Source organism: Syngnathus leptorhynchus, chromosome 6, assembly GCF_054491065.1.
Source record: "Syngnathus leptorhynchus isolate UIUO chromosome 6, UIUO_Slep, whole genome shotgun sequence".
Taxonomy (NCBI): Eukaryota; Metazoa; Chordata; class Actinopteri; order Syngnathiformes; family Syngnathidae; genus Syngnathus; species Syngnathus leptorhynchus.
The window spans coordinates 3,684,973-3,710,573 of NC_141200.1; the positions used below are offsets into that span (position 1 = coordinate 3,684,973).

The following is a 25,601-nucleotide window of genomic DNA, read 5'->3' on the forward strand; positions in this document are numbered from 1 at the left end:
TTTTTTTCTTGTTTATCTTCTCTCGCTCACAATTGATATGGAAATGAAGTCCGCGAATGAATAATGCCCCGTTGTGTTGACTTGACTTCACATCTCTGCCATCTTGTTTGTTTTACATTGTTGCTTCTTCCATCATCTTTTTTTTCCCCCTGGCGTGTGGCCCTGAATGCCAATCATCTTTTTGATATTTGATGGTGAGAAAGGTTCGCCTCCCATCAAGGTGCCCTTCAGTGAGACATTTAATCCCACTTTGCGTGGAAAGCGGCGATGCCCCTTGCGGAGGACCCCTGCACTCTCTGCGCAGCCTCATCAAGATGGATGACACACTTGTTGTAAACGCGACTCACGCCAAGTGATTGATGCTTTGGCTTTGCTTTGACTTTGCGGGGCTGTCGACTCACTGCGGGAACGCATCAATAACGCGTTTAGCCTCTACTATAACGTGGACGCACACAACACTGTGGACAGGCTACGTCAATCAACCGCAATGCTAAATGTTGCTATGGATGCTGTCTTGATATATAATGTAAGCCCTGGAAGCAGGCTGGGCAGAAGACGCAAATGGCTTCCTGTAACAAAGTCAAAAGTCTGCTTTATTGTCAATTTCTTCACGTTAAGACACACAAAGAGATGGAAATGACGTTTCCCACCGTCCCACGGTGACTAGACACGCGTTAAATTGTGGACAATAAAATCAAACTTGAAGCAAACCTGACAAGCTAATAGCGTAAGTCGCTAGAATATACGCATTAGCATAGCCGACATTGTAGCTCATGAACATATCTGGATTCACTCAGAGAGTCTTTTTATTCAAATACTAGAACGTCCTGCATGGTCGTTCTTCCCCATCCCGACACAGCGGGCCTCAGGGCAGCGCACTAAATGTGGGTCAGTCACCACTAGCGAGAAGCGTCGATCCTCATTAGCGTCGGCTACAGAACCGCTCCACCTTAAACATTCAGCACCGCAGCAAACTACACCTCAGCATCATTGGAGTGGAAATGGGAATTTAGAATTTACAAAGAAGCATGGCACATCCCGGACTGGTAACCAGTCAGTGTTGGTCCGTTTAATCGAAGGATAACAAAAAGGAGCCCCGTGAGGTGCAGGTGTGAGAAAAGTACATTCGTTTTTCGAAACGTGTCAGGAAACAAATATGACCCATTTTCTTATCCAGTGCGCTGAGGCTGCTATTTAAAATGCAGCGTCTTCGCTCTGTTGGCCTTTGGCTGCTTTTCAGCGAGCATCTCGTCACAGCCCTTGTACTTTGGCTACAGTTGAATAGCTGCCATTGTGAATAACCGGTATAATGTACGATGCTATTAACTGCAGAGGAAGCGTCGCACTAAAGGTGCGGGGATGGATTGAGTTTGTTTTTCGATTCAAAGTGTCCTCCTTGAAAAGTGACCATCACACATAAGAAGTTTAGCCTTGTGCTGCCATGTTATGAGGTTTCAGGTTTTAATTTTTGGTTCAATTTCATAAATATTGTGAATTAAAGGGCTTCAAATTTTGTGGTTGGTACTGTACGTCTTCGTTGCCTTCGATGTGAGCACCTTTTTTTTAACCTTCCTGGTCCAGCAGCCGCATTGATTGATTTTTGGGGGCCATTTTAATTCACAGTAATGCATCAAAATTCTGCTCGACTTTGCAACTTCAAATGATGAATGTTACGCCCTCGTCACTTCACACAGATTAGGACTGACACTGGTCACCTCATTAGGTACACCGGCACAATTTGAATGAATTGAAACTATCTTGGTAAAGATAAAAAAAAAAAGAAAAAAAAGAATTGGTTTTGATTGACCCTGGATAATTGTTATCATATTAAGAATCTTTTTGGCAAAGCGGCTGAATCAACACAAATATTAAAGGACACGTGACAATGTAAATAATCAGTGGACACGGGAATAAAGAATTGAAGGCGCTGCTTTTGAAATGCAAAAATGTGTGAGTGCTGACGCAGACTCTCCAAGCAACATGTGTGTAAGTGCGATCATCAACGAGTAAACAGCCGGTTGTCGGTCCTCCCGCTTGGAGACTTTTAAAGCAACTGCCGGCTTGTAGGTGTTTACTTATTCATCAAAAGGTGGCGGAGGGGGGAGGCGGAGGAGCATGCAGTTAGTTTCTCCCCTTCCAGCAATTACTCTTGTCCTGCTGATATGCAGGAGGGAGTATGTCTTTTTAAAAATGCATGCAAACCAACGGCTGGGCTGGCCAAACAGTAGAAATAAATGATTCCATCCTCTATGGAGCGATACCAAAATGTAAACTGGCTTGTGAGTGAGTGAAGGAAAATGTTGCTCACTTTAATTAGAAACAACAATGCCTATCCAAATCTGCACCCAATCGCTATTGATTGCTTTGTGTAATTAAGCTAGCTAGCTAATTAACTAGCTGATGAAAAACCACCTAGCTTATTAATGTACTAGCTTGTAACCAATTAATTTACTACCAAATTAATGGTAGTTTCTGTTTGGCCCAGTCTAATTTTGATGCAATTCCGTTATTAGGTCATTACCAAATAAACAAATAAATCAAGGCACAACTAACAAACCAGTTATGCTACTTAACAACACATCAACTAGCCAACAAAAAATAGTTGAAGCATGATTGCTCACTATACTGATGTGACAAACAAAAATAAAGGCCGCTTGCCGGAATCTGTGCCGTGCTAATTTTAGCATAATTCAGTTTCTAAACTAACAATAAAATGTAATTTTCCAGTTAGGCGCATATTTTTTGAAAATCTAATTCAGCAATGTTGCATGTAAAAATAAAACTGTATTTTCCGCACGCACTCAGAAGCCTGCTATATTTTATGAATAATTCATGATCAGATGGAGGAGCTTTTTTGTCTGGAAGGGAGACTACAATAAAGACATTTTATTTTATGAGAGCTGCTTTATGGTACATCACGGCTGCGGGATGACATCACCTGGGACGTGCCAATCATCCGTGAGTGTGGGCGAGGTGGTTTGATGTCAAAGTGACATGTGGCTGTTTATCAGGGAGGACACATGACAACATACATTAATGGAAAGATGGGGGGGGGGGGGGGGGGGACCGGTGGGGGGTAACAAAAGGAAAATTCATGAGGAGAAGCAGACAGCAGTGTAAAAAAAAAAAATAATAAAAAAAAAAAAAAGAAAGAAAAAGAAAGTGTGATCGCTACTTGGGGAGCTTTGCACCGGGAAAAGTGAGAATAAGATGCAAGGGAAGATGTTGGTCTCCATGGCGACAAGCCTGGTAGTGGCTGACTCACCATCTTGCTCATATTTGGGGATGACACCTCCTGCTTGATAACAATTTAAACTTCTTGGCGTTTTAGGAATGAAGGGATCCACCCAAAAGTAAAAAAATTATAAAGATATTTAATTTGGGGTTTTTTATATGAATGCACAAGAGTTAGAATTGGATTATTCAAGTAGATTATTAAAAAATAGAATAAATCCACAGCATTTGATCTTGCTGATCCTCGCAGATTAGAACAGGAAGGATGACAAATAAAATGAATAGGATTACAAATGCCCAACAAGGCTAAACATTATTTAACACTTTAAATGATGATTTATCTTTGCTTGTAATGAACATGCGGTGAAGCCCAGCGAGATTCCGTGTGTGGAATGTTCATATTTTCACTTGAATATTTTTGACAAAAATCATCTCAGAGAGGATTTGGGGTGGGGAACAAGATTAGAGCTGCCAAATGCGAATCAAAAGCGGCTTTTTGCTGCTTCTTTTTTTTTTCCACCCGCTGTGCGTTATAAGAAGATTACAACGTGACATGCGACTGATGGGATAAATGCTCCTGTCGCGCTCTAACACATGCACATACACACAAACTTCTTTCTTTTAAATTGAAATCTGTCAAACCAAAGCGCACTGAGTGCATCATTTGTAGTGATGGAAACTGAGAGACAAAATGTACGTAATTTATATTTCTCCGTTTTATCCGAGAAGTAACTATAGGCAGGTATAGAAATGGCGCTTTGCAGCCAAGACAACATGCTAAGCTAATCTTAGCATGTGTATATGTGTTGACGGCCTACTGAAAATCTTTCTTTAGCGTGTTTCTGTCCGCCTTTAATGATGAAACTGTTTTTTCACCCGGAAAGAACAAGGGCGAGATCACAGAGCGTACCGCAATAAAGCTGAAATGATTTCAAGAGCCACATTTCAATGCAGTGAATCACATTTTGGTTTCACCAAATGTCTAAAAATAGAGCTCTACTATATTAAGTTTATGCACCATTTGACGGAAGAATTCCGAGGTGTATTTCCAGCTCGATTCGCGGCCTTGGAAGCGACCGTGGGCAAAAGCTTATCAGGTCCGCCTGCCGGCACCTTCTTTTTTTTGATCAGGTAATATCCGTCTACTGCGCTTTCATCCTCCTGCCTCCGCTGCGTATTCCCGCCTTTCACCGCCACGGTCGCGATAATGAAGCCTGCCGGGACAGCCTCTGGCCTTCCGCACCAGCGCCGTCCCTTTAACGGAGCAATTAAACGAAGCTAACTATCGTCTGCTGGGGAACTGCTTTGACTTATTTGTAGCCATAAAAGATGTCAGAACAGGAAACCTATTGATTTTAATGAGGTGTCTTTGAGGTTCAGATATTGCACATGTATATGTTATATGTCGTATTTTTTTTTTTTTAAACGCTTTTTAAAAAGAAATTTGGGCTGGAGCTTCGTAATCTTTGTACTAGTAAAGAGGATAAATAAAAGTAAACATATGTATAAATGAAATAAACAAAGTGGACATATGAATTGCTTGTACACAAATACGGTTAAAGTACCCAAACGTACTATTTTTTTTCAAGTTATGGCCCATTTATAAATTTTTTTTTTGCTTTGTGTTGCGAAACAATTTTCTAACTACAAATTAGCTATTTATTGAACAAGACAAACAGTGAAAGACACAAATACAAAATGAAAGAACTCACCTAACTACACGAGTCAGAGGACATGACATCATTCATTAGGCCACGCCCCTTAAATTGTACTAGATAAAAATATACAATGTAGCTGAAAAGGAAACGTGTCTTTCAAATTATAAAACTTTCAATTCAAGGTACCACTGTAGCAATGAAATAATCATTATCATGTCATGGCCAAAAAGTAAGTGGTAAGCGCTACATTGAGTTTTGTTGTTTTTTGAGGAGATTAGCGTTGGCTACCAAGCGGTAGCTTCTACTAAGCAGCACTTACTTGATTGCTTGGAGAAGTTGCTTACGTCAGTCATTCGCAACCACTCTAGTGCGCACATTAGTGTGTGTGTGTGTGCCGTGGGAAATTATCCATCCAGCCATCCATTTTCTATACTGCTTATCCCGTTCAAGGTCACGAGTGAGCTGGAGCCTATCGGAAGGGACTTTGAGTGAAAGGTGGATTACAGCCTGAACTGGTTCCCAGGCAGTACATACATTACACCATCAGTGAACTGATGAAAAAGTCAAATTTGACTGAATTCAAAATTATACTCATGAAAAAAAAATCACATAGAAATTGTATATGACTAAAAAGTCACTTTTCTGGCTTCGTCCAATCATATTTTAAGGGGGCGGACAGTGCCGCCATGGCGCCCCACTAGCGCTGCTAATGGCACCTGCTAGTGGCTGTATAACCCACATCGACTATTATCGGAAATTTTGAAATGATTTTGGCTATTATCAAGACAACCTTTGTAAAATGTCTCGCTCAGTTTTTGAAAAACTTAGGACACGTTTGACTTATTCACACACCTGGTAACAACACAAGGCTCATGACTAAAACACGTGATGGCATTTAGTGCAAATATGGCAAACACAGCGAAGATCTGCAGCAACTCACGGCAATTTCCGCAACGTGCCTTTCAGCGCCGAACGATGATGCTCGGCCGTCAATCAAGATGCGGATGCTCCCTGTCGGTCCAGATGCTGCATGTCAGCTCTCAACGAGAACACCACAAGCGCAGGTAGTGCGATTATCTCTTCCACTGTGCTGCCGACATGGAGACAGAAGAAGTGAGCTCCAAGTCTGACAGAAGTTGGAGGAAGAGGAGGGGCGTAGATAAAAAGAGGTGGTCTCACCTGAAACGATGACCGTGACTCACGGCGGAGAAGTGGAAGACGAGGAGGAGGAGGAGGATGGGTGAAGGGGAAAGTGAAGCTCTCCTCTCTGGCTGCGACGCCGCTTCATCTGCTCGTCCCAATCATTCTCCTCCCTCTCTTCATCCCTGGCTTTTATCCTCTCTCTCCCTCATGCTCTCTCGCTCTAACTCGCTCTCTCTCTCCTCCTCTCTCATCCACCACAAGGTGTCACAAACAGAATGTGTCTGCACCAAATGCCTCATTGGCTTGTCTCCTGCTGTCTGTGTGTGTGTGTGTGTGTGTGTGTGTGTGTGTGTGTGTGTGTGTGTGTGTGTGTGTGTGTGTGTGTGTGTGCATCATGCAGCAGCTGTGCATCCACAATGATTTAGCATGACACCTCCCTCCTTCTTGCATTTCACGCTCCTATAATTCAGAACAGATCAGTTACTTTGTTTTTATGCCCCCCCCAAAAAAATATGCGTTTTCAGTGTCCATATACATAGTCCACCCAATAAATACTAAGTTATAATCCCTGGGATGTTACAAATGTACTAATGTTATTAAATTAGGTGGACGTGTCTACCATGAAAGGACGTGTGAAAAAGTCTCAAGGACCCATGCGACAAAGTGAAAAGTAACGATTTTGATTTGAAGCAGTCATTATGTACTCAGTCAGACATCCTTGGAAGTAGAAAAAAAGATGAGCCCCAGAAACAAGTTTCAATGATGGATACAAAATTGTCTCTATTGTTACAAAAAAGTCTCAAAGACTGAATAGAATAGGAAGTCGGCCGTTTTGTTTCAAAGGAGCCATTTTATATTCAGTTGCACTCCTTGTGAAGTTAGAAAAAAAACAAGGTCCCCACCTCCACACTAGTTTCATTGATAAACACAAAATTGGGTGGACATGTCTATTGCAACAGGACGCACAAATTAGTCCCAAGGATTTATGCTTCAAAATTGAACACAAAGTCGGCCATTTTGTTATGAACCATTCCATTGCAAAATGAGAAGCAGTAAATTGAGAAGCTTCTTATCCAAAGGACTGTTGATTTAAAAAAAAATGTGGCGGACTGTTCATCACCGCTCAGTATTATTTATACAGGAGGAGTTTATCATTGTATAATAAAACTCAAATGAACGAAAACAACACACACTATGAAGACATGTAATGGAAGGGAACAGAAAGGTGCCTGCGGAGCAATAATGTCCCCCTTGCTGTTTGTTGTTGCGGGGCTGCATCAGCAGAAAATTACTTCATTTAAAAAAAAAAAAAAAAGCACTTTGTGTCTTGTGTTTTCCTGGCAGGTATGAGACTCCAAGCGTGACAGGTGATGGACAGCAGCAAGGGCTTGACGCTGATTTAAGACACCAACAAGGCAACGCGATCCCAAACATTAGCTGCTTCGTGTCGGGATGGTGATGGCTTGTGTCGCGGTGAACAAGCAGAACAAGCAATGTTGTGTGTGAAAGGAGCAAACAAATACAGAATGAAACTGAGCTAGCAATCTTGCTTTTTGACACCAACATAGCCATAAGAAATGATCATTTATCAGTAAATGTGTGAGTCGTGTTGCCTTGAAAAAAAAATAGAGCCAACTGAAACAAAACAAAAAATACACTAAAGTGAAACATTAAAAAAAATAAAAATTAACTCATGAAAAGTACCAAATTAACAAACCTGCTCTGAACACTAATTGAAATTATATTCTGTTGCCGACCCAAACAGCAGCATCGAATCAAATGAATCCCTCGCCCGTATCATGACGGACATAATAGCTGCCGAGCCGGCTTTCACGAGCGACTCGAGAGAGGTGACACAAGAGTTTTTATTCTACCAAGGCGAGTGGTTAATATTTCATAGGTGGTAATTTGGAAGTTTGTATGCGGACGCGCCGCGTAGCCGCCACTCGCTGCATGCTAACCATGCGAGACCCGGCGGGAGGACGACGTGAGGTCATACAGCCTCTCAAAAATTCAAGTCATGACGTTTTCTTCACCTCGTTTGACAAACAACAGGTGACACTCACACTTTCCCTGATAAACCCTCACACATTTGCTAAAGATAGGTTTCAACACCCACACTCTCAAAATGGCCTCCATTTCCCCCAATGAGAGGTTTCCATATCCAGACTTTTCTCGATGAAAAGTTAAACACCCACTATTTTCTAGATAATAACTTTCAACAACAGGGTGGTTAGAGCAAGTTTGCTTCCAGAATGGAAAGAAGACAAATCTCAATTAAAAAAAAAAGCTGCATCATTGTTGTTTGTCTTCATAATAGAGCTCTTTTGGATACTTCAAACGGCCCGTTAGCTCGAGTTCTCATCTCTCTCAACACGAGAGCGTGACAAAGCATCTCGACAAGCTCTTGCCTGCTAATCAACAAGAGGAAGCCACTTGTCATTATTGTCAGCAGACTCAAGTAGTGGCATAAAATTGCAGCATGTTAAGAGGAGGGCGTGTTTGTAGGAGCGCTCCTTTGCATATGAATGGCAGCGATTGTTTTGTGTTCTGCTTGCTGTTTGAAGCTCAATATGTAACCATGGAAGCCTCGTGTTTATTAGTTGTACAAATAATAAAATTGAAGAGGGCAAAAATATAAGCAAATTTCAATAATGTGGGACTATTAACAGGCTGTTGTAATAAACCTGTTGTTGACAATTTACGCTAAGTGAAAGTGGATCTCAAATTCAAATCAAAAGGACAACAGCGATACCGTGAATGTCTTTAGAGGAAAAAAGCACTCTATAATGTTGTACTCTATAAACATAGCGGAAATAATTACTAATCAGTTTGTGATGTGCCCATCCAGGCCACTGGGGGCAGTATAACACAATAATAGACAAATGTAGTCTTCACTATTCTCCAGTGACTTAGGAGGTGCAGTAATATTGGTTATTTATTGCAGAGGATAAAGAATATATGCCTGTGACCTTTTTTTATATTCTCTGTTTATTTTATATTGTAGTTTATATTACATGTTAGCATCAAGCTAGCAGGGACGTTCCTATTCAAAGACTTGTGTAATCCTTTTTGTTGACAGTAAACGTCATCTGGCAATAAACTGCTAGAAGCCTCTTTTTGGAAGAAATTATCCATCTACTGCTTATTGTGCAGTAAATATGAAAATTATGAAAAAAAAGAAGCAAGGCAGACTGAATGGAACTAATGAATCATGTCATGGTTACTTGCCATTTTCCAAACGCTCAGAATGTCTATTTATGTGCATTAAAACAAGTCATTTGCCGCTGGGTGAGGGAGGACGTGAAGGTTGTGCAGCATTTCCAGGAATGGAGACGACCGCCGTTTGATTTCCATTCAAATGAGACATTTGAAAGACAAAATTGGATTTCTTTCATTTCACGCAGAACTGCTCCGCCGGCAGATTTGTGTCACATCATTCTGTTAATATCCAAAACGTGGCTGCAACTTTTTTTTTTTTTTGAGCAACCCTTCAAACAAGCCTTCTTTCCTTCAAGGACTTTAAAAACAGACATTTTAAGTGACACGGGGGAAACTTAAAGCTTAGACAGACACCACACAAAATCTTCTCAACTAGAAGCACTGCAGCTTGACAACACCATCCGTCGCTCAGCATCAGCGCCCAGATAAATCCTTTAAATCCTCATTCACACCAGCTTTTGGGCCGATAAGAGCGGACTGCATGGCTGTGATGCCTCGCAGAGCTTTTCAAAACACGGCAAAACTTGTTTGTTTGATGACAACAATTCAGAATTTTAAATAGTCTGGCATCAACACATAAGACTGCAATGGATTTAACTTTTTTTTTTTTTTTTTTGCTTTGTCCACACTTAAGGGTCACGCCACACAATTGACTTTAAAATGTTCTGTCCAGTGTCCAAAAATAAATTTCCTGGGTCACTAATGTTCTGTAGAAATTGCTGGCCCAATAGAAGGGGTGCTAGAAAAACGTGACGGACATGAAATCAAAACATTGACTCAAGCAGTACTTAGTGACACTTCCTTTGGCAGTTTTATTTTTGAAATTCAACTTTTCCACATAATCTTTGACATTTATAATGTGACAGCGGTGCGGCTAAATATTAGCACGTCACGCATGTTGAAGCGCAAGCTAACTAAATCCGAGTAATATTAGTTGTAGTGCGTATTTTTTTGTACAAATAGGTTTCAGAAAAGATAATTATCGGGTTTACAGTGGTCATATCAAAACATTGACAAAGAGCTAATAAATTAAAGTCACGTTTGTCCTAGTGCCTTTCATTATTCTTGAGTCAAACGCAGGCAGCCCCGTGCGGGGCTAAATCTATCATGTCCACATCATTTGCTTGACTTGTGAGTGTTTCACCAGCTTTTGAATCCACAGAGTTCCAGTTTCTCAGTATTCAGAGCTCATTCACATTCATGTCATGTACTTCCAAGATGAAGATTCATCCCAGTATACAAATCAGAAAAAGAACAGACAAAAGCGGCCCTCACCTTAGATTTCAGGACTTCTTGGCAAGTAGCTTACTTGTTGCCCGGGTCTGCATCGGGCCTCATACTGAAGGGCTCCAGGCGCTCGCTCTCCGGCAGCATGTTGTTGAGGCGCTCCATCAGTGGCACCGTCTGGTCGATGCCCATCTGGATGCGGCGCAGGATCATGGACATCTCGTTGACCTTCTGGATCTGCTCCGCGTATTTGGCGTAGCGCTTCTGGCGCTCTTGCATTATGCTGAACAAAGTATCCACCGAGAGGTCCATCTGGGGTCCGATTGCAAAGTCGGCTTAGTTAGAATGTATTGAGCGACACCACAGCGATGCAATGGGTGGCTGGAATGATTTCCAAACACCAATTTCACAAAATTAGGCAAAAATGTATTATTTATTTACGCCAAATAACGTTTTTTTTTCATCCATTCACTTCAGTGACTAAAGTGAGAAAGTGTTTTCAGACAGCAGAAGGCAAACCTTTGTATCCTCAGGTTGGTTGAAAAGCTCACTTCTTCTACTTAGCGGAATATTAAAACATTACAGTTTCGTCAACATATTTTCAATAACCCTTTACCATACCAAATTAGTATGCTAGGGGAATGAAAGTATTAATTGCTGTCATAAAAATTCAAATGTGGCCTGCCTGAGTGAGATCTTACAATTGTCAACGGTACTGCTCACCTCTTTGATGCGTTTTACTAAGGCGTTCTGATCGAAGGCGACGGCTTCGGCGCACTGGTGCAAGTGGTCCTGGTAGCGGGTGCACAGCTGGAGAACCTGCGCCGGATCCAGTCTTTCCAGACACACACTGCTCGGGGACGTTTGGCCACTTAGCACTCCTGCCGAGGGCGCAAGGAATGTGTCGGAACAACAGTTAGGGTTGACTAGTTTAGATATTCCAGTAGGGAGCTGGCACATAGAGCTGGTAATTGATCATCTCCAAATGTTTTGTGACACAACAATGATTGGACTACAGTCTGAATCTTCAAAAGACATACACCTTTTAAGAGTGGCTGGAATGTAGGGATCTCTTGGAGTTTAATGACATCGGGGTCACTGTGGATGTTCCTCATGGACTGAGTTCCCTGAGCCACCACAACAATATCGTCCATCTTCGCCTTCTGCTTGGCGGGTGAAGGAACCACTGCAAAGACAAATGTTTCCATTTATTACCAACCAATTAAGCCACATTTTGATGGATGAGGTAGATTTCATCTTCGACCATCACAAGCCACACAGCAAAGACAAAACTGGGAATTGACCCCATTTGGAAGGCAGTAAAGTGAAACATTTCACTCAGCTTTTCTTGTTTGAATAACGCCAGATCAAAATTTCAAAACAAGCACTTCTAGGCCATAAAAGACACTTTGAGCTTGTCTCTGCCAAAACATCTTATGATGTGCAAAATTCGTTAGTGTAAGAGGGGAGATCAACGAAATAATTCAGGACAGAGTAACTAGAAAATGTGAAGAGAATTAAAAGGTGTAATGACATAGATAGATAGATAGAACCATACTAACCCGACGAACTGTAGTCAGAGTGTTTGTGCTCCGCATCTCCGCTTTGTTCGGCGCCCATGATGCAACTAACCAGCTAACGTTAGCACTTAGCTCAACCGAGCTAAATAGCTGGTCAAATGTTCGATAAATGCAGCGAAACACCACCCAGTGTGGACTTACCGGGGACCTCGCAACACCTTTTCAACTTCCACCTGAATATCATTCATTGACTATTAAATTCGGCGCGCACTGAAACCAAATCTCGCTCTTTGCTAATAATTACAAATAAAGCTAAGCGGCTACTATCTAACCGATCATACTTAAGTGTCAAGATACAACCTTACGTACATCCCGGAAGTGTGCGTAACTTCTTGTTTAGGTTGCAATTTAAGTTATTCGATCTTTAGTGTGACATTTGAAGGTGGAAGCCATTTAAAGCCAAAAGACACTTCCGTAAATATTAGTCACGTGGTGGAAGACGTCACAAGCAGCACGCGAACATGGAAGTAGTTGAACAAATGTATTGACTGTATTCGAAGTGAAATCTAATAATTACCACTCAGTGAAAACTTTATAACATTACAAAGTTGGGGGCTGTTAAACTTTTTTTGTGTTAAGTGGTCAACCAACTGAGTTAGGCCACTTACGCCCCCGTGAGGCCAACTGAAACCAAAACACAACGTGGAAACCGGCAAGCGCCAATCGCTCAAGTTGACGAACATGAACTCGGAACAAGCTAACACACATTTCATATAGGACAAACAACTATTTGGAGTATTATAAAAACGCTCCCAGAATATCTTGAGTGACTCAAACAGCAACATTTAAACAGAAATCAAATGGAAGTTGAACAGTTCTTTTGATGTGAAAAACACTTCACTAAAACATAGAAACCAATGGAAGTGATTCAGGGCTGCTTGGCAAGATGTCCTTTTTAGCCTTAGACCTCTCAGGTGTTCTGTGGTTGTCCTCCAGGATCGGGAAGGGACGCAGGTCAAATGTCAGCATACTACTGAACATAAATCTGTCAAACTAAAGAGAGAGAGAGAGAGAGAGAAAAAAACATGTAAATACCATTACCATTAAAATATTATTATTACTATTATTATACATCAGGTCAATTATTATTATTATTATCTATTTATTTGGTAATTATTTGAACCTCATGAAAAACACGTATATGTACAGGACACTTAACATTCCACATTTCTTTCATTACATAAACGGTTATTTTTAAAATCATAAAAACTGACTCAATATATGTTTCATGATTGAAATAGATGCCCTCCCCATCTCATTTGCGCCCACCATGTTCAAAATCAAATGTGGCCCTTGAGCACAATTTTGCCAACAATCTTACAATCGGGTAAACTCCAATCAGGATGTCTGCCATGGAGAAAAACTCATCCTTCAGGGAGATGACAATGACCCGCATATTTTTTTGGCATTCCTCCCTCAGGAAGTTGGTCACCTGGAAGCACAAAATAGATCATGCGTAACAAAACTCCACTCTTGTTTGCTTTTGTACCCATACAAATAGATAAATATGAGATCTTACCTTTCTAATGTTGGATTTGTCCAGGGCGGCATCCACCTCGTCCAAAATCAAAAAGGGAGCAGGACGGAAACTGAGAAGGGAGAAATAGATTTTTTATTTCTGAAGTCTTATTTTAGAACAGGGGTGTGAAGAAATGTAAGGCCCAAGGACCCATTTGTTTGATGAAATGTTGTAATCATTTATGTAAACATATGGGAAAAAAAATAAAAAATGGAGGCGACCGTATGTTGCTTTTATAACTGTCAACTCTCCATCTGACGTTTCCCTTTTGGTCATTGATGCTACCTGTGGATGGCAAACACCAAAGCCAGGGAGGCAATGGCCTTCTCCCCGCCCGAGAGATTTTCCATGGACATGAAGCGCTTGCCGGGAGCCACGCAGCTGTAGTTGATCCCGCCGAGATACGGCTCCTCCGGATTGTCAGCGGACAGGGTGGCCTGGAGCAAATTTCCTCTCTTATGATATCATCACTTGATGACATTTGCCCTCGGGGTTGCGAAGCGGTCTTTTCACCTGGGCGCTATTGTTGCGGCATAATCTTTTGTAGATGCTATCGATGACAGTCGACACGTGATCGAAGCACTGGCTGAAGCGGTGGAAGCGCTTGGCTTTGACTTCTTCAAACTCATGCTGACACTTCCGCGTGACAAAGGTGCTGGCTCTGAAGGCTGAGGAAGAAAGTCGGCTTTAGGCTTGATGCTACTATTCGCGCCATGACAAAAAAAAAAAAAAAGGTAAAATCCTCAAAGGTACCATCCGTCACATCTTGTAGCTTGTCCTGCACCTCCCTCAGCTTTTCTTCAGCTTTCAAGTCGGGTGTGGCTGTGAGTTTTAGTTGCTCCTCTAAAGCGTGAAGGGACTGCTTCAGCGTTTCAATAAAGTTGTCTCTCTCCTCTGCCGGCACATCCTGCAAACACTCTGCAATGTTAACGCAGCATTATGATCTGAGCGTCGAAAGAGTATCGGATGCGTCACCCTGTTCTCGGGTTCCAGGGTCGAGTAGTCGATAACGAGGCGGGCCTCCCTCTCAAAGACGTGCATGGAGGTTTGAGACCCTTCTTCTAGCTGGAGAGACACAAACACATTTAGTTCATTTACACTTCGGTTTGGGAATTTTGGCAGAGCGTTCAGATGTTTTTTTACCTGCACTTGGCTGATTTCGTTCAGGTCACCCGACAGCAAATCGATTGGCAGGCCCTCGATCTTGCACGCCAGTAGCAAGTTGTGTCGAGCTAAACGCTTCTGCTCCAGGATGCTCTCGGCAGTCATTACCTCCCGCTGAAGTTTGGCCAAGTCTCTGAGGGCATTTATTTGCGTGATATTTCGCACACCAAACGCTCGTAGCGAAGAGTGTTAGCATTTGTTGTTCTTCATCTGTGGGTTTTTTTTGTCTTACTTGTTCATTTCTTTGAGTTGCAGGATTTTTTCATCCAGCTCATTTTTGGCAGATGCTTCCACCATCTTCTTTTCCAGCAGCTGGTTCTTCATTTCCTGCAGTTGGTTGTCATTTTCTTGAACGGCCACCAGCAGCTTCTCCTCCTCCTGAAAGGTGAGCCAGAATATGAAGCTAAAAACCCAGTTGACAATTACTCTTTCTTTTTCGCCATTCGCTTATTTGACAGTACATCCACACTAACCGTTTTCTTTTCCGCCATGTTGCGTTCTTCCTGGTCGATGGAAGACTGAATTTCACCGAGCTTCTTCTTGTGCTTCTCTAGTTGAACTTGTTCATACTCCATCTTGGCATTTAATCGATTGCACTGGTTCTCAAACTCCAAACTGAAAGTATTTGCAGTAGTGTAAATTCCCAGTCATGTAACATGACCAAAAAGTAGCGTAAAAGTGAGCAAGTAAACCCCAAGAAGTCTCATGTCATTTATACCGCTTCCTGTCGTGATCTTCCTGATGTTTCAGCAGTTCCTGCTCATACACTCTGATATTGTCCACACCGATCTCAGCGCAGAAGTCAGAAAACACCGTGTCTTCTGTCTAAAGAAATATTTTCATTTTTAAAAAATATTCCGAGATGTCTCGAAACTGTCAAGGATAATGAACGTTTCTCTGATGTTTCGTTGAATTGAAGGTAGATACCTGCTGAATTTGGCTTTTAAGTTTCTCCAAGGCAGTTTCCTTTGCCTCCACACTTTTCACTTGCATCTGGATCTGGGAGTCCAAGTTTGCCATTTCACTCTCCATACTCGAAATCTCCTGAAATCGATTGGTGGAAGATGACAATTTGTGACAAGAATGTGAGGCTAGTAAAATGAAAAGCATTTTCAAGGTTGTTAGGCACATTATAAAAACCTGGCTTTAACCTTTTCAGTTTGGAGGAACGTAAAGCAAGTCAGAAAGTCTTCTTACCTCGAGGCATTTTGGGATGCTATTCTTCCTAAGGTTATCCAGATCATTTGTGGAATATTTCAGCCGGGTATGTGCACCCTGAGCCTGCGCAATGATCAGATTCAGGTCCGACTCCTTTCGCTTGAGCCTTATGAGTTGCTGCACCACAAGAGACAAATGTGCAAACCCATGTAAGCAAACCAGCGTGTCAATAAAATAAACGTAACCACTTACCCCTCCCTACCTAAGCTTTCTGTTAATTAAATCATAAAAGGTATGGAATACATCATTGGCATTGGAAAAATGTCTCCCTTGTGTTGTGAGTGGTTCCTGGATCCAAAAAGTACGGGAACTCCTTCTTATTTATGACAATAAATTAAAAGTCTATCCACTGTACGACAGTTGTATGTCGACTTACACGTAGCTCATCAGTTAGCTGGTCTTTTTTATTCTTCAGCCTAGTGACGTCCTTGTCACCCCAGCAGCGAGCTTTGCTGCGGAGGTCACTGGAGCCTCCAGAAATGAGACCGGACTTTGAAAACATGGTTCCGTCCAGAGATACGGTCTGTAGGAAACAATTTAGGAAGAAATAAAAAAAAAAAAGACTATCATGCATTTCCTGCACCCACTTGAAAAAGTGTTTACCTTCAGGCGGCGGTCGCCGCCAAAGGCAATGCTTCTGGCGTCTTGCATGGTTTCACACACCAGCGTGTTGCCACACACAAACTGCACCACTTTCTTCAGCTGTGGCACGTTTGTGGAGATATTGATGCGCACGACATCCACCACCATTTTGGCACCCGGTATCTCCCTCAAGCGTTCGTTGAGGGGACTCACCTGAATATGCGAGCTGATGGTTAATAACGCTGCTTGTAGCCGACCAAACAAGTTGTGCGCTAAAAACCCAACGTTTTTTCTAATAAATAAAATTTGAAAGTGGCTGCCTGTTTATAATTTACAAATGTACTGTCCCTAATCTTTTTTGATTTTCCTCAAAAGGCTCAGATGTACTATTTAAACACTTACATCCAAGTAGTGAATGGGCAGGAAAGTCTCAGGTTCGCCCCGTTCCTCCTTGAGGAAGTTGATGCAGGCCTGGGCCACCTTCTCTGTGGACACCACGATGGCCTTCAAGAAGTGGCCAAACACTTTGGTGACAGCTAGCTGGTACCGCTTGTGAATGGGGCTGGACAAGTCACACAGGCGGCCGTACTGGGACAAGAAAGACGTGACAGATTTGTCCCGTTTCGCTTTCAGTTCACATCATCATCCGACATGGCTTACCACCGTGTCAGGGAAGAGCCTGCGCATCTTTTCCAGAATTTCTTTGCGCTGTCGCTGACGATTGCTCTCTTGGCTGTCCAGGCGGGCGTTCCCCAGCTCCTCCAACGTCTGGCCCAGCTCCTCGTTCACCTGGGCAGTGCGCTCTCTGCCGCGCTGCAACTCTGCATGCAAGCTCTCCTCCTTCTGACGGAGCTCGTCAAGAGATGACCTAAAAACAAAAACGTAGGGGCTCGTGTTTGCAGAATAGTGATTGCAAATTATTCATAGCGCCGCAGGTTTGAGTCCCTAATACCCGTGAATGGCGAGGGTTTGCTGTAGTGAATTTGCTGGTTTACAGAATGTTGCAAGGCAAGCGCATAATGACATACTTGCAGGTCTTGGTGTATTCCTCAAGCTTCTCTGCTCTGTCGGTTAAATCATCCAAATGGGTCTTGTTGTTTTGGATTCCAGCCTGCAGCAAAAGAGTCAAACGTCAGCCAATCCACATCTTAAAAAAGTCACATTGAACCTCATATCAGCTCCCAGGCAAGCCGGAAAGCACTGCTCGAGAGAAATGCATTCATGGAGTGCATTCCTGTTTTAATGAAGTATTTAAATGTACTGTACCTACTTTACAGTCGCTATTTTAATGGATTGGAGTTTCCCGTTGTGTTGTTACCTCCACTTCCTTCCGTTTGCGCTGGTCAAACGCCATCAGATCATAGTCAGCCTTGACAACCCTCTGCATCTTCTCGACTTCCTGACCTAGCACTGCATTCTGCTTCCTGACGAGCTCCTTGAGTTCCTTGTAGCGTTCTTGCTGCCGATCACGTGCAAAAGAAATTAATTTGACCTTCATAATAAGGAAGGTTCTTTTGACACTCACCTGGCTCTCATCCAATTCAACCTCCCCGCCCAGGGACATTCTCTGCTGCCGAAATTGTTCTTCGTAGAGCATCCAGATCTTCTCCAGCTCCCTTTTTTCCCGCTGGGCTTCAGCAAGCTCCTCCTCTGTCCGCCCTAAGACTTTCTGGCTCTTTTTTGCAGATGCTTGAAGCTCAGCTATCTTTTTTAAATGATGGGAGGTGTTCACTTTTGTTTTGACGAAGTGAGAGCGAGACTGGGAAAGGACATGCTCCTGGGCACTAGGCAAGAGGTTCAGAGATGTAGTAGTCATAATAGGTTCATACAGACAACTAATGACATGTTCACAAATGGGTTTAAAAACAATAAAATTGCACCGTGGTGTTTTTGGAGAGGGCTCACGGATATCCTTTCCAAAATGTGACAAATGCAACTAAAATGGATACATCTGAAAAAAAAAAAAATACATGTAAATTTACCGGATCTCTTTCTCCATGAGTTGCTCCTCCCTGACGAGGCGTCCATGCTCCTTCTTGAAGGTCTTCACCATCTGCTCACAGTCCTGGAGAGAAGCGTTCTGAGCGGCAGCTGCCCCATGCTTGATGCTCAGAGTGTTGCTGGTACTCTCGATGGCCTTCTCATTATGATAGAGCTCAGTAAGGCTCAGCTCCACACGCTTTTGTTGAATATCTTCCAACAGGTCCTGGTATTTCTGGGCCTGGGAAAGAACAGAAGAACCAGTTCTATCACATCTGACTACAGAAGAAATTAAACTGTATCTCCATTTAGAAGTAATTTAGTGACTCGCCCAACTCGCTTCACCTCTAATTTCTCATTGGACATCAGCTTGTTCTCGACAGCTGCCAATTTCTTTTTCTTGAACTGAAAATTGGTGTCCTCCTTGGCCTTCAACATGGCCTCCTTTTTCTGGTTGTACTCATCCACTAACTCCTTGGACTGGCAGATCAGCTCAAAAATGTTGGTACAGTCCTTGGAGTACTTCAAAGCGATGGATTCCACTGCTCCCTGGTGACCAATGCGGGAACAACATGATATGAAAATGCAGCATTAACCATCCTATACTGAAAACACCCAAAATTCTACCTGGAACACCATGCAGTTTTGAGCTTTGGTGATGATGCCAATCTTGGCAAGCTCCTCAGTGTACCGGTTGAAAGAAACGTGAGCGTCGTTGATGAGATACTCCGAGGTGTTGCCTGAGAATATAGAGTAACAAATAAAAGTAATTCTAATCGAAAGAATGTAGCAAAAATCCCCAAGTTAAGAAATACTTACATAAACAATGGCTTTAAATAAATAAAAAATATAAGCATCATTGCCAGCCATTTTAGGTACGCCTGATCTCATACAGAGATTGCGGATGAATAGATGAAAATTGCCACAGCAAGCCACCAGAAACATTTTCCTCACTTTAATTTCCTGTCTGTTCGAATAATTTAGCCAATTGAAAAGTGAAAATATGCTGACCATAGACACTCCGAGAGAAGACAATCTCCTTGTCCGGGTCGTGTTGGTAGAACATGGAAACGCTGGTTCTTTTTGACACCGGCTGCCCGATGTGGGCTCCATGGATCAGGTCACTGAGGTGCTTCACTCGCAGAGAGCTCGCCCGCTCGCCTATGACGAAGCTTATGGCGTCCATTACGTTGGACTTACCTGTTTTTATGAAACACATTTGTTACTAAACCTCTGGCAAACTTGGCTTCAAAGAATTTTAAAGGAAGCTTAAAAGAGTTTGAATTAAGTTCACACATTCGAAAGTGATATAATTGCCGTTAAATATGACAATTCCAAGTTCAGTATTAGCAGTTAGCTTCGCCCACGCGTTAGCTAACCCTTCACAAAAAAAAAAAAAAAAAAGAGAGAAAGGGGGATTTACCGGAGCCGTTGGGCCCAATAATGCAGCTAAACTCCAAGAATGGTCCGATAACTTGTTTTCCTCGCCATGTTTTAAAGTTTTCAACCGCAAGTTGTGTGAGATAGCCCATTGTTCAAGTAAAATTGAAATACAAGTCATAAAGTCCCGAAAGAACTGTAGTTGTACCGGCGGGAAAGGTCTTGGAAGAGAGAAAAAAAATTGCCAAATAAATGAGTACAGTAGATTCCACTGAGTCGAGTTCAAATCTTTATTTATTGTCCAGTCCGTAAAGGTCCTGGAAGGGCTTTAAAAAAATCACCAAGTACGTACAAGTACAAACTTATTTTACGATACTATTTTTTTTTTTTTTTGTGAAAGTGGAGGGAAAAAAAACAAAGAGGGGCAAAATGAACTTTTGGTTCTTATTACTAAAATTCTGTTTTACTTTTTCACTGTTATATAGATCAACACCATGAGCATGTAAAGTGCAAGAGGTGCATGTCCGTATGTAAGAAACTAACATATCCTAATTGATGAGTTCATTTTGCTGTGCTGTAGTCAAGTCAAGTCAAGTCAAGTCAAGTTTATTTGTATAGCCCTAAATCACAAGCAGTCTCAAAGTTATCATTCCAACAAGCTTCTTAATTGAGGGGTCTGGTTCAAGATGTCATTTGTAGATGCTTTTTATGGAACAGTGATACCTTTTCACAGTGAGGATGGTGTAACCCAAACAGAAAAATCTTTAACCTCAAGTCAGGTAAAAGGGTGAGTAATCACTCCCAATCTAGATCACAAGGTCGCAAACAGTCCAGTTAGGCCGAACATGTAATATCAGATCAAAGTTCAGTCAACAAGCGAATTTGTTCCTTTATATCCAGTTTATCAACCTTAACCAGTATACCCAAACATGTTATTGACACCAATACCTACCATCAAAACTAAATGTGTGTTAAATGCCATGTAAACAAAAACTTGCCAAAATTCACATTTTAAATGACTTGCTCTAAGTATAACCCATATGCAAGTTTCAGTTCATATTATAAAACTGACCAATCACTTTGTGTAAACAAAAGAGTGTTATGCAATTGTTTTGCCACGCCTCCTCAAGATTTGGTCTCACTGGACCAATGGTTGTGTTATGTTGCATAAGAACGGCACGAACAACACAGAACTTTCCCGAAATCTGCACTGGACATCGTTGACAGCACGGGAAGGGGACAATATGGACTCTTTTCTGTATTTTTCTATTGCGACGTGGACTTTAATAGCCATCGTCATCACTTTACTGGCAGTGTAAGTCACATTTAGTTATGTTTACTTTAGATTTTACAATTTTGGAACATCACCTAATTAGGAGTTTTTAAAAAAAAAACAAGCTGAAAATATATTTTGAAAAGGTGGCTTGAGTGGAGACTGTTGATTCAATTAAATGTAATTTTTTTTTTTTATCTCCAGATATGGAACTGCTCCTTATGGGCTTTTCAAAAAAATAGGAATCAAAGGTCCCAATCCTTTGCCCTTTATTGGTACATTTCTGAATTACCGACAGGTAAGACGTTATCAGCCACATCACGTGACTGCTCGCTTGACACATAACTATTTCTTCTCCATTTTAGGGCGTCCATTATTTTGACTTTGAATGTTTTCAAAAGTACGGAAAAGTGTGGGGGTGAGTGTATGCGAGAATCTGCGTTGATATTGCTGAAACTAAATATTTACATGATGCACTTGATATTGTCAGATTGTATGATGGTAGACAGCCTATCATAGCTGTTATGGACACCGCTATGATCAAAACCATCTTGGTGAAGGAATGTTATTCTATCTTTACCAACAGACGGGTAAGAAAAGGACAATCAAGTTGAACTGATTCTAGTAGAGAAAGATCACACCAAAATTCTCTCGCTTTGATGTTTTTAGGATTTGGGCCTCATGGGACCTTTAAGGGATGCCATCTCAGTAGTAGAGGATGAGGATTGGAAGAGGATCCGCAGCGTACTCTCGCCTTCTTTCACAAGTGGGCGACTGAAAGAGGTTGAAAATCTTTTTTGATTTTTTCTATCACCATCGTGTACTTCATCATTATTATTGTGTATATTTTTGTAGATGTATTCAATAATGCTGCAACATTCTGGTACGCTCCTCAAGAATCTTCAGAGGAAAGTAGATGCTGATGAGGTCATTGAAGTCAAAGAGTGAGTTAGGATTTTTTTTTTTTTTTTTGTATCTTTTTTTCTTATTTTCATATTATCGGAACGTATGGTTTGGTTTTGCAGAGTGTTTGGTCCTTACAGTATGGATGTTGTAACCAGCACCGCTTTCAGCGTGGACATCGATTCACTCAACCGTCCCACTGATCCATTTGTGGCCAACATTAAAAAAATCACCAAGATTGACTTCTTGAAACCTGTCTTTGTGCTTATTAGTAGGTTTGAAGTGCGTCTCTCTGCCCATCCTCCTTATTTTTTAAATAGTAATTCTTTCCATTCAGTTCTCTTTCCGTTCCTGCGGCCACTGTTGGAGAAGATGGACGTGACTTTCTTCCCCGGCGACGTGTTGACGTTCTTCTTTAATTTCCTACAAACCATCAAAACTGATCGGAACAAAAAAAGTGGCAAAGTAATAATTTAATTAAGACATGATCAATTTGGTCATTTTATATTTACTTTATACTCAATTTACCCTAAAACAAATTAACTAAACTAAAAATGCTTGTCTTGTCTTCTTTCCTGGCAGGACCGAGTAGATTTTATGCAGCTTATGGTGGACTCTCAGAGTTCAGGATCCAGCAAAGAAAATGCTAACAACCAGAAAGGTAGGAGGAAAAAAATTACGCAAGATATACAGCACATACATTGAAACAGTCGTCCCCAACGATCGATCCCAGGTCTTCTAAAATTTCATGCGCACTCTCTTAAGGCATTTTTAAAAACTTTCTATATGTAAACAAAACAAGCTAAAAAAGCCACAGTAGCCTCCAATAGGACATCGTATTTCCATGTCGTATTTTGATCATCTTGTATTTTTGTCGCAGGTCTGACTGACAATGAAATCCTCTCTCAGGCCATGTTCTTCATCTTTGCTGGTTACGAAACAAGCAGCAGCTCACTGTGTTTCCTAGCTTACAACCTAGCAACTCACCCCCACATCCAGAAGACCTTACAAAAGGAGATTGATGAAACATTTCCAGACAAGGTCACTTTTTTTTAACTTGTCTGTCATTTGTCATCAGCCAATTTTGTGTCCTCACAACCGGGCATGACATGGATTACAGGTTTGGCCGCGCTACGAAGGCCTGATGCAGATGGAATACCTGGATATGGTAGTGAACGAGTCATTGAGGCTGTACCCTGTCGCGAATCGAATTGAAAGGGTAGCTAAGGCGTCCGTGGAACTCAACGGTGTGACAATTCCCAAGAAAACCATTGTCATGGTACCCATTTACGCTCTACACCGTGACCCTTCTTTGTGGCCTGAACCGGACGCTTTCAAACCTGAAAGGTACGAGAATGAATGGCAAGGGAGGGAAATTGGCAACTGGCCCCGAATGGGTGTTTGGTTTTTTTTTTGTTTTAGGTTTAGCAAAGAGAACAAAGACAACATAGATCCGTATGCCTTCTTGCCTTTTGGAGCGGGACCGAGGAACTGCATTGGAATGCGATTTGCTCTCCTGATGATGAAGTTGGCTGTGGTGGAGATCTTGCGGCACTTCAGCTTTGTCCCCTGCAAAGAAACAGATGTGAGTTAACAATTTCAGTTTTGAAGGTGTGATGTGTTTTTGATTTGATTCTTTTTAAATTCTCTTAGATTCCGATGGTGTTTTCAAAAAAAGACGCATTTACATCAGCCAAGAATCCTATCAAAGTGAAACTTGTGCCAAGAGCGGCCACAGCGGATTGTACTGCAAGAGAAATCTGATTCTCTCTTTCTCTCACAATGGGCTTGCTGGAGCCTATCCCAGCATGAAAGCTTCACACAGGAAGTTTTTTTTGGTTTTGTTTTAATTTTTAAAACAATTAACTAAATTGGCTATCTTGCAATGGCTCAAAATTAATTTTTGTTATGATCGCAATTATTTTTTTACACCGTCCCACTCCCCGCCACAACGTTGTGTAATATATAATAGGATTAAAAAAAAAAAAAAAAAAAAGATGTATATAAAATTAAATTGAAATTAAATAAACAATAATGTGTGTGTGTTTGTATTAGCACACCTCCTGTTCCTTCTCCAGCGCCTGCAGGAGTTTGCTCTGTTCCTGCGACTGCACATTGACCCCGGATGACTTGTTCGCTGCAGGAGATACATCTTCTTGTTCGTCTTTTTTCAACATGCATCAAAAGCCATATGACGATACGAATATTACAATTTCATCACTAATTACAACCCAGTCGCTCTGTAATTAGCCTTTCTGTAATTATCTTTCCCCAGAACAGATGGCAACTGAGGGGGGCACTTCATTAAGCCTGTATATCATTGAGAAGTCATTCAACCGTGAAGGTATTTTCTCCTACAAATAGTGAGATGAGCTGGTCACTTCATTAGGTACACTTGCACACACAATCAAATCAACACAGATGATATTTAAATGACTTAAATGATCAAGTTGCGTTCAACTTTGGCTTCGGGACACAAGGGAAACACTTCTAATGTTTGATTTCGAATGATTATTTAGTTTTCCAGGTTCTTTTGAATTGATTTGAGCAACTTAACTTGCAATGCAGTGCCTCGTTTTAACTGTAGTTCTACCTTACAATCTGTAGATGGCAGTGCAGCGCTTTGTACGTTTATGAACCTCCCAGTGGCAATCACTTCATTTTTGAAGTATAACGGATGATCATCTCCGTATCATTATTTTTTTTTATCAAAAAGAAATTATTCATAAAAAATATTCATAAAAAGACAATAGAAAACGAATAATGACGAGTTTTCCGATTCACATTTTTGTGCACAAAACTAAAAAAGAAGTTTCATTGAATTCGGAAATTTTCATACGTTACAATTTACGTGCATTAGAAACCAAAAGGAAGCTTTGGTTGATCTGACCCAAACCGTCTTCAGTATACAACAAAAACACAATGAATTGACCTTACCGTTCCAAAATCTCATTTGTACGGATATATGTCAACTTAAATAGGAAGAAAAAAATATCACGTGTCACTTTTAATGAACAAACCCTGTCCGCAAAGATTGCGGGAGGCTCCTCGGTGTGGAAATTATTTATGGATTCTGCTCCTGCGTAAAAGTTTAATGACAGCATGAAAAGTGTCTTTACATGAAAATGTGAGCGTAATGGGTTTTCTTTTTCCTCTTTTTCCTTCATCTTCCACCTATAGGAACAAGACTACCGCGTTGTTCCACTGCGCCACTATAAATAGATCATGTTACAAGTTGATTTCAATATTTCACAAGCCCTGACACTTACTTGACTATTAATCATTCATTCCTCACTTGTTCATTTCATTTTGTACAGATGGGTGCTTGAAAATAGTGATGATAACCATAGAACAGAAAACAGAAGGTGGTCAGATCAAGTCAATACAAAGTCTACATTGACTAATTTGCATTGTAGCATAATGGCAGTTCAATTGTCTACGAAAAAAACATTTCCATTAAGGTGTGTAGGTGAGTTAGGTGTGTATATAAATATATATATTCTATATATAAAATATTT

General features: G+C 41.4%; 3 protein-coding genes across 5 annotated transcripts; 1 reads left to right on the forward strand and 2 right to left on the reverse strand.

The window, feature by feature from the left end:
* Nucleotides 1-10,029: 10,029 nt before the first annotated feature.
* On the reverse strand, nt 10,030-12,483 carry borcs5 (BLOC-1 related complex subunit 5). 2 transcript variants are annotated; one of them, XM_085913484.1, is made up of 4 exons: nt 12,047-12,474; nt 11,527-11,670; nt 11,208-11,365; nt 10,030-10,796 (listed from the first exon to the last, which is right to left on the reverse strand). In XM_085913484.1, the coding sequence occupies exons 1-4, from the start codon at nt 12,102-12,104 to the stop codon at nt 10,563-10,565; spliced, it is 594 nt and encodes a 197-aa protein (XP_085769610.1). In that variant the 5' UTR covers nt 12,105-12,474; the 3' UTR covers nt 10,030-10,562. The 2 variants fall into 2 exon arrangements, with proteins under 2 accessions (XP_085769610.1, XP_085769611.1); XM_085913485.1 differs by having other exon boundaries at nt 10,553-10,796; nt 12,206-12,483.
* A 45-nt stretch (nt 12,484-12,528) lies between these two features.
* On the reverse strand, nt 12,529-20,134 carry smc1b (structural maintenance of chromosomes 1B). Its single transcript, XM_085913479.1, has 25 exons — nt 19,951-20,134; nt 19,539-19,727; nt 19,155-19,267; nt 18,873-19,076; nt 18,530-18,768; nt 18,073-18,331; nt 17,866-18,006; nt 17,576-17,658; nt 17,208-17,415; nt 16,950-17,135; nt 16,569-16,760; nt 16,342-16,488; nt 15,945-16,082; nt 15,675-15,791; nt 15,466-15,572; nt 15,221-15,362; nt 14,980-15,125; nt 14,727-14,880; nt 14,559-14,648; nt 14,337-14,490; nt 14,097-14,251; nt 13,869-14,020; nt 13,584-13,653; nt 13,386-13,496; nt 12,529-13,057 (listed from the first exon to the last, which is right to left on the reverse strand). The coding sequence occupies exons 1-25, from the start codon at nt 20,057-20,059 to the stop codon at nt 12,905-12,907; spliced, it is 3,759 nt and encodes a 1,252-aa protein (XP_085769605.1). The 5' UTR covers nt 20,060-20,134; the 3' UTR covers nt 12,529-12,904.
* Nucleotides 20,135-21,079: 945 nt separating this feature from the next.
* Nucleotides 21,080-24,417, forward strand: LOC147055369 (cytochrome P450 3A40-like). 2 transcript variants are annotated; one of them, XM_085913481.1, is made up of 13 exons: nt 21,080-21,222; nt 21,385-21,478; nt 21,546-21,598; nt 21,671-21,770; nt 21,850-21,963; nt 22,036-22,124; nt 22,206-22,354; nt 22,421-22,548; nt 22,666-22,744; nt 22,964-23,124; nt 23,204-23,430; nt 23,506-23,668; nt 23,737-24,404. In XM_085913481.1, exons 1-13 carry the CDS (start codon nt 21,152-21,154, stop codon nt 23,845-23,847), a joined length of 1,539 nt encoding a protein of 512 aa, XP_085769607.1. In that variant the 5' UTR covers nt 21,080-21,151; the 3' UTR covers nt 23,848-24,404. The 2 variants fall into 2 exon arrangements, with proteins under 2 accessions (XP_085769607.1, XP_085769606.1); XM_085913480.1 differs by having other exon boundaries at nt 22,206-22,548; nt 23,737-24,417.
* Nucleotides 24,418-25,601: the final 1,184 nt, after the last annotated feature.

What these genes read in the sequence shown, in the direction of transcription:
- smc1b (XM_085913479.1), bottom strand. Translation starts at nt 20,059, where the DNA reads ATGGGCTATCTCACACAACTTGCGGTTGAAAACTTTAAAACATGGCGA. An exon ending in TGTCCAATGAGAAATTAGAG is followed by an intron (nt 18,769 to 18,872) that starts GTGAAGCGAGTT and finishes GTTCTTTCCCAG; the next exon opens with GCCCAGAAATACCAGGACCT. An exon ending in ACGAAATCAGCCAAGTGCAG is followed by an intron (nt 14,649 to 14,726) that starts GTAAAAAAACAT and finishes GTGTCTCTCCAG; the next exon opens with CTAGAAGAAGGGTCTCAAAC.
- borcs5 (XM_085913484.1), bottom strand. Translation starts at nt 12,104, where the DNA reads ATGGGCGCCGAACAAAGCGGAGATGCGGAGCACAAACACTCTGACTAC. An exon ending in CTCTGACTACAGTTCGTCGG is followed by an intron (nt 11,671 to 12,046) that starts GTTAGTATGGTT and finishes TTGTCTTTGCAG; the next exon opens with TGGTTCCTTCACCCGCCAAG. An exon ending in TAGTAAAACGCATCAAAGAG is followed by an intron (nt 10,797 to 11,207) that starts GTGAGCAGTACC and finishes ATCGGACCCCAG; the next exon opens with ATGGACCTCTCGGTGGATAC.
- LOC147055369 (XM_085913480.1), top strand. Translation starts at nt 21,152, where the DNA reads ATGGACTCTTTTCTGTATTTTTCTATTGCGACGTGGACTTTAATAGCC. An exon ending in GACGCTTTCAAACCTGAAAG is followed by an intron (nt 23,431 to 23,505) that starts GTACGAGAATGA and finishes TTTTTGTTTTAG; the next exon opens with GTTTAGCAAAGAGAACAAAG. An exon ending in TCCCCTGCAAAGAAACAGAT is followed by an intron (nt 23,669 to 23,736) that starts GTGAGTTAACAA and finishes AAATTCTCTTAG; the next exon opens with ATTCCGATGGTGTTTTCAAA.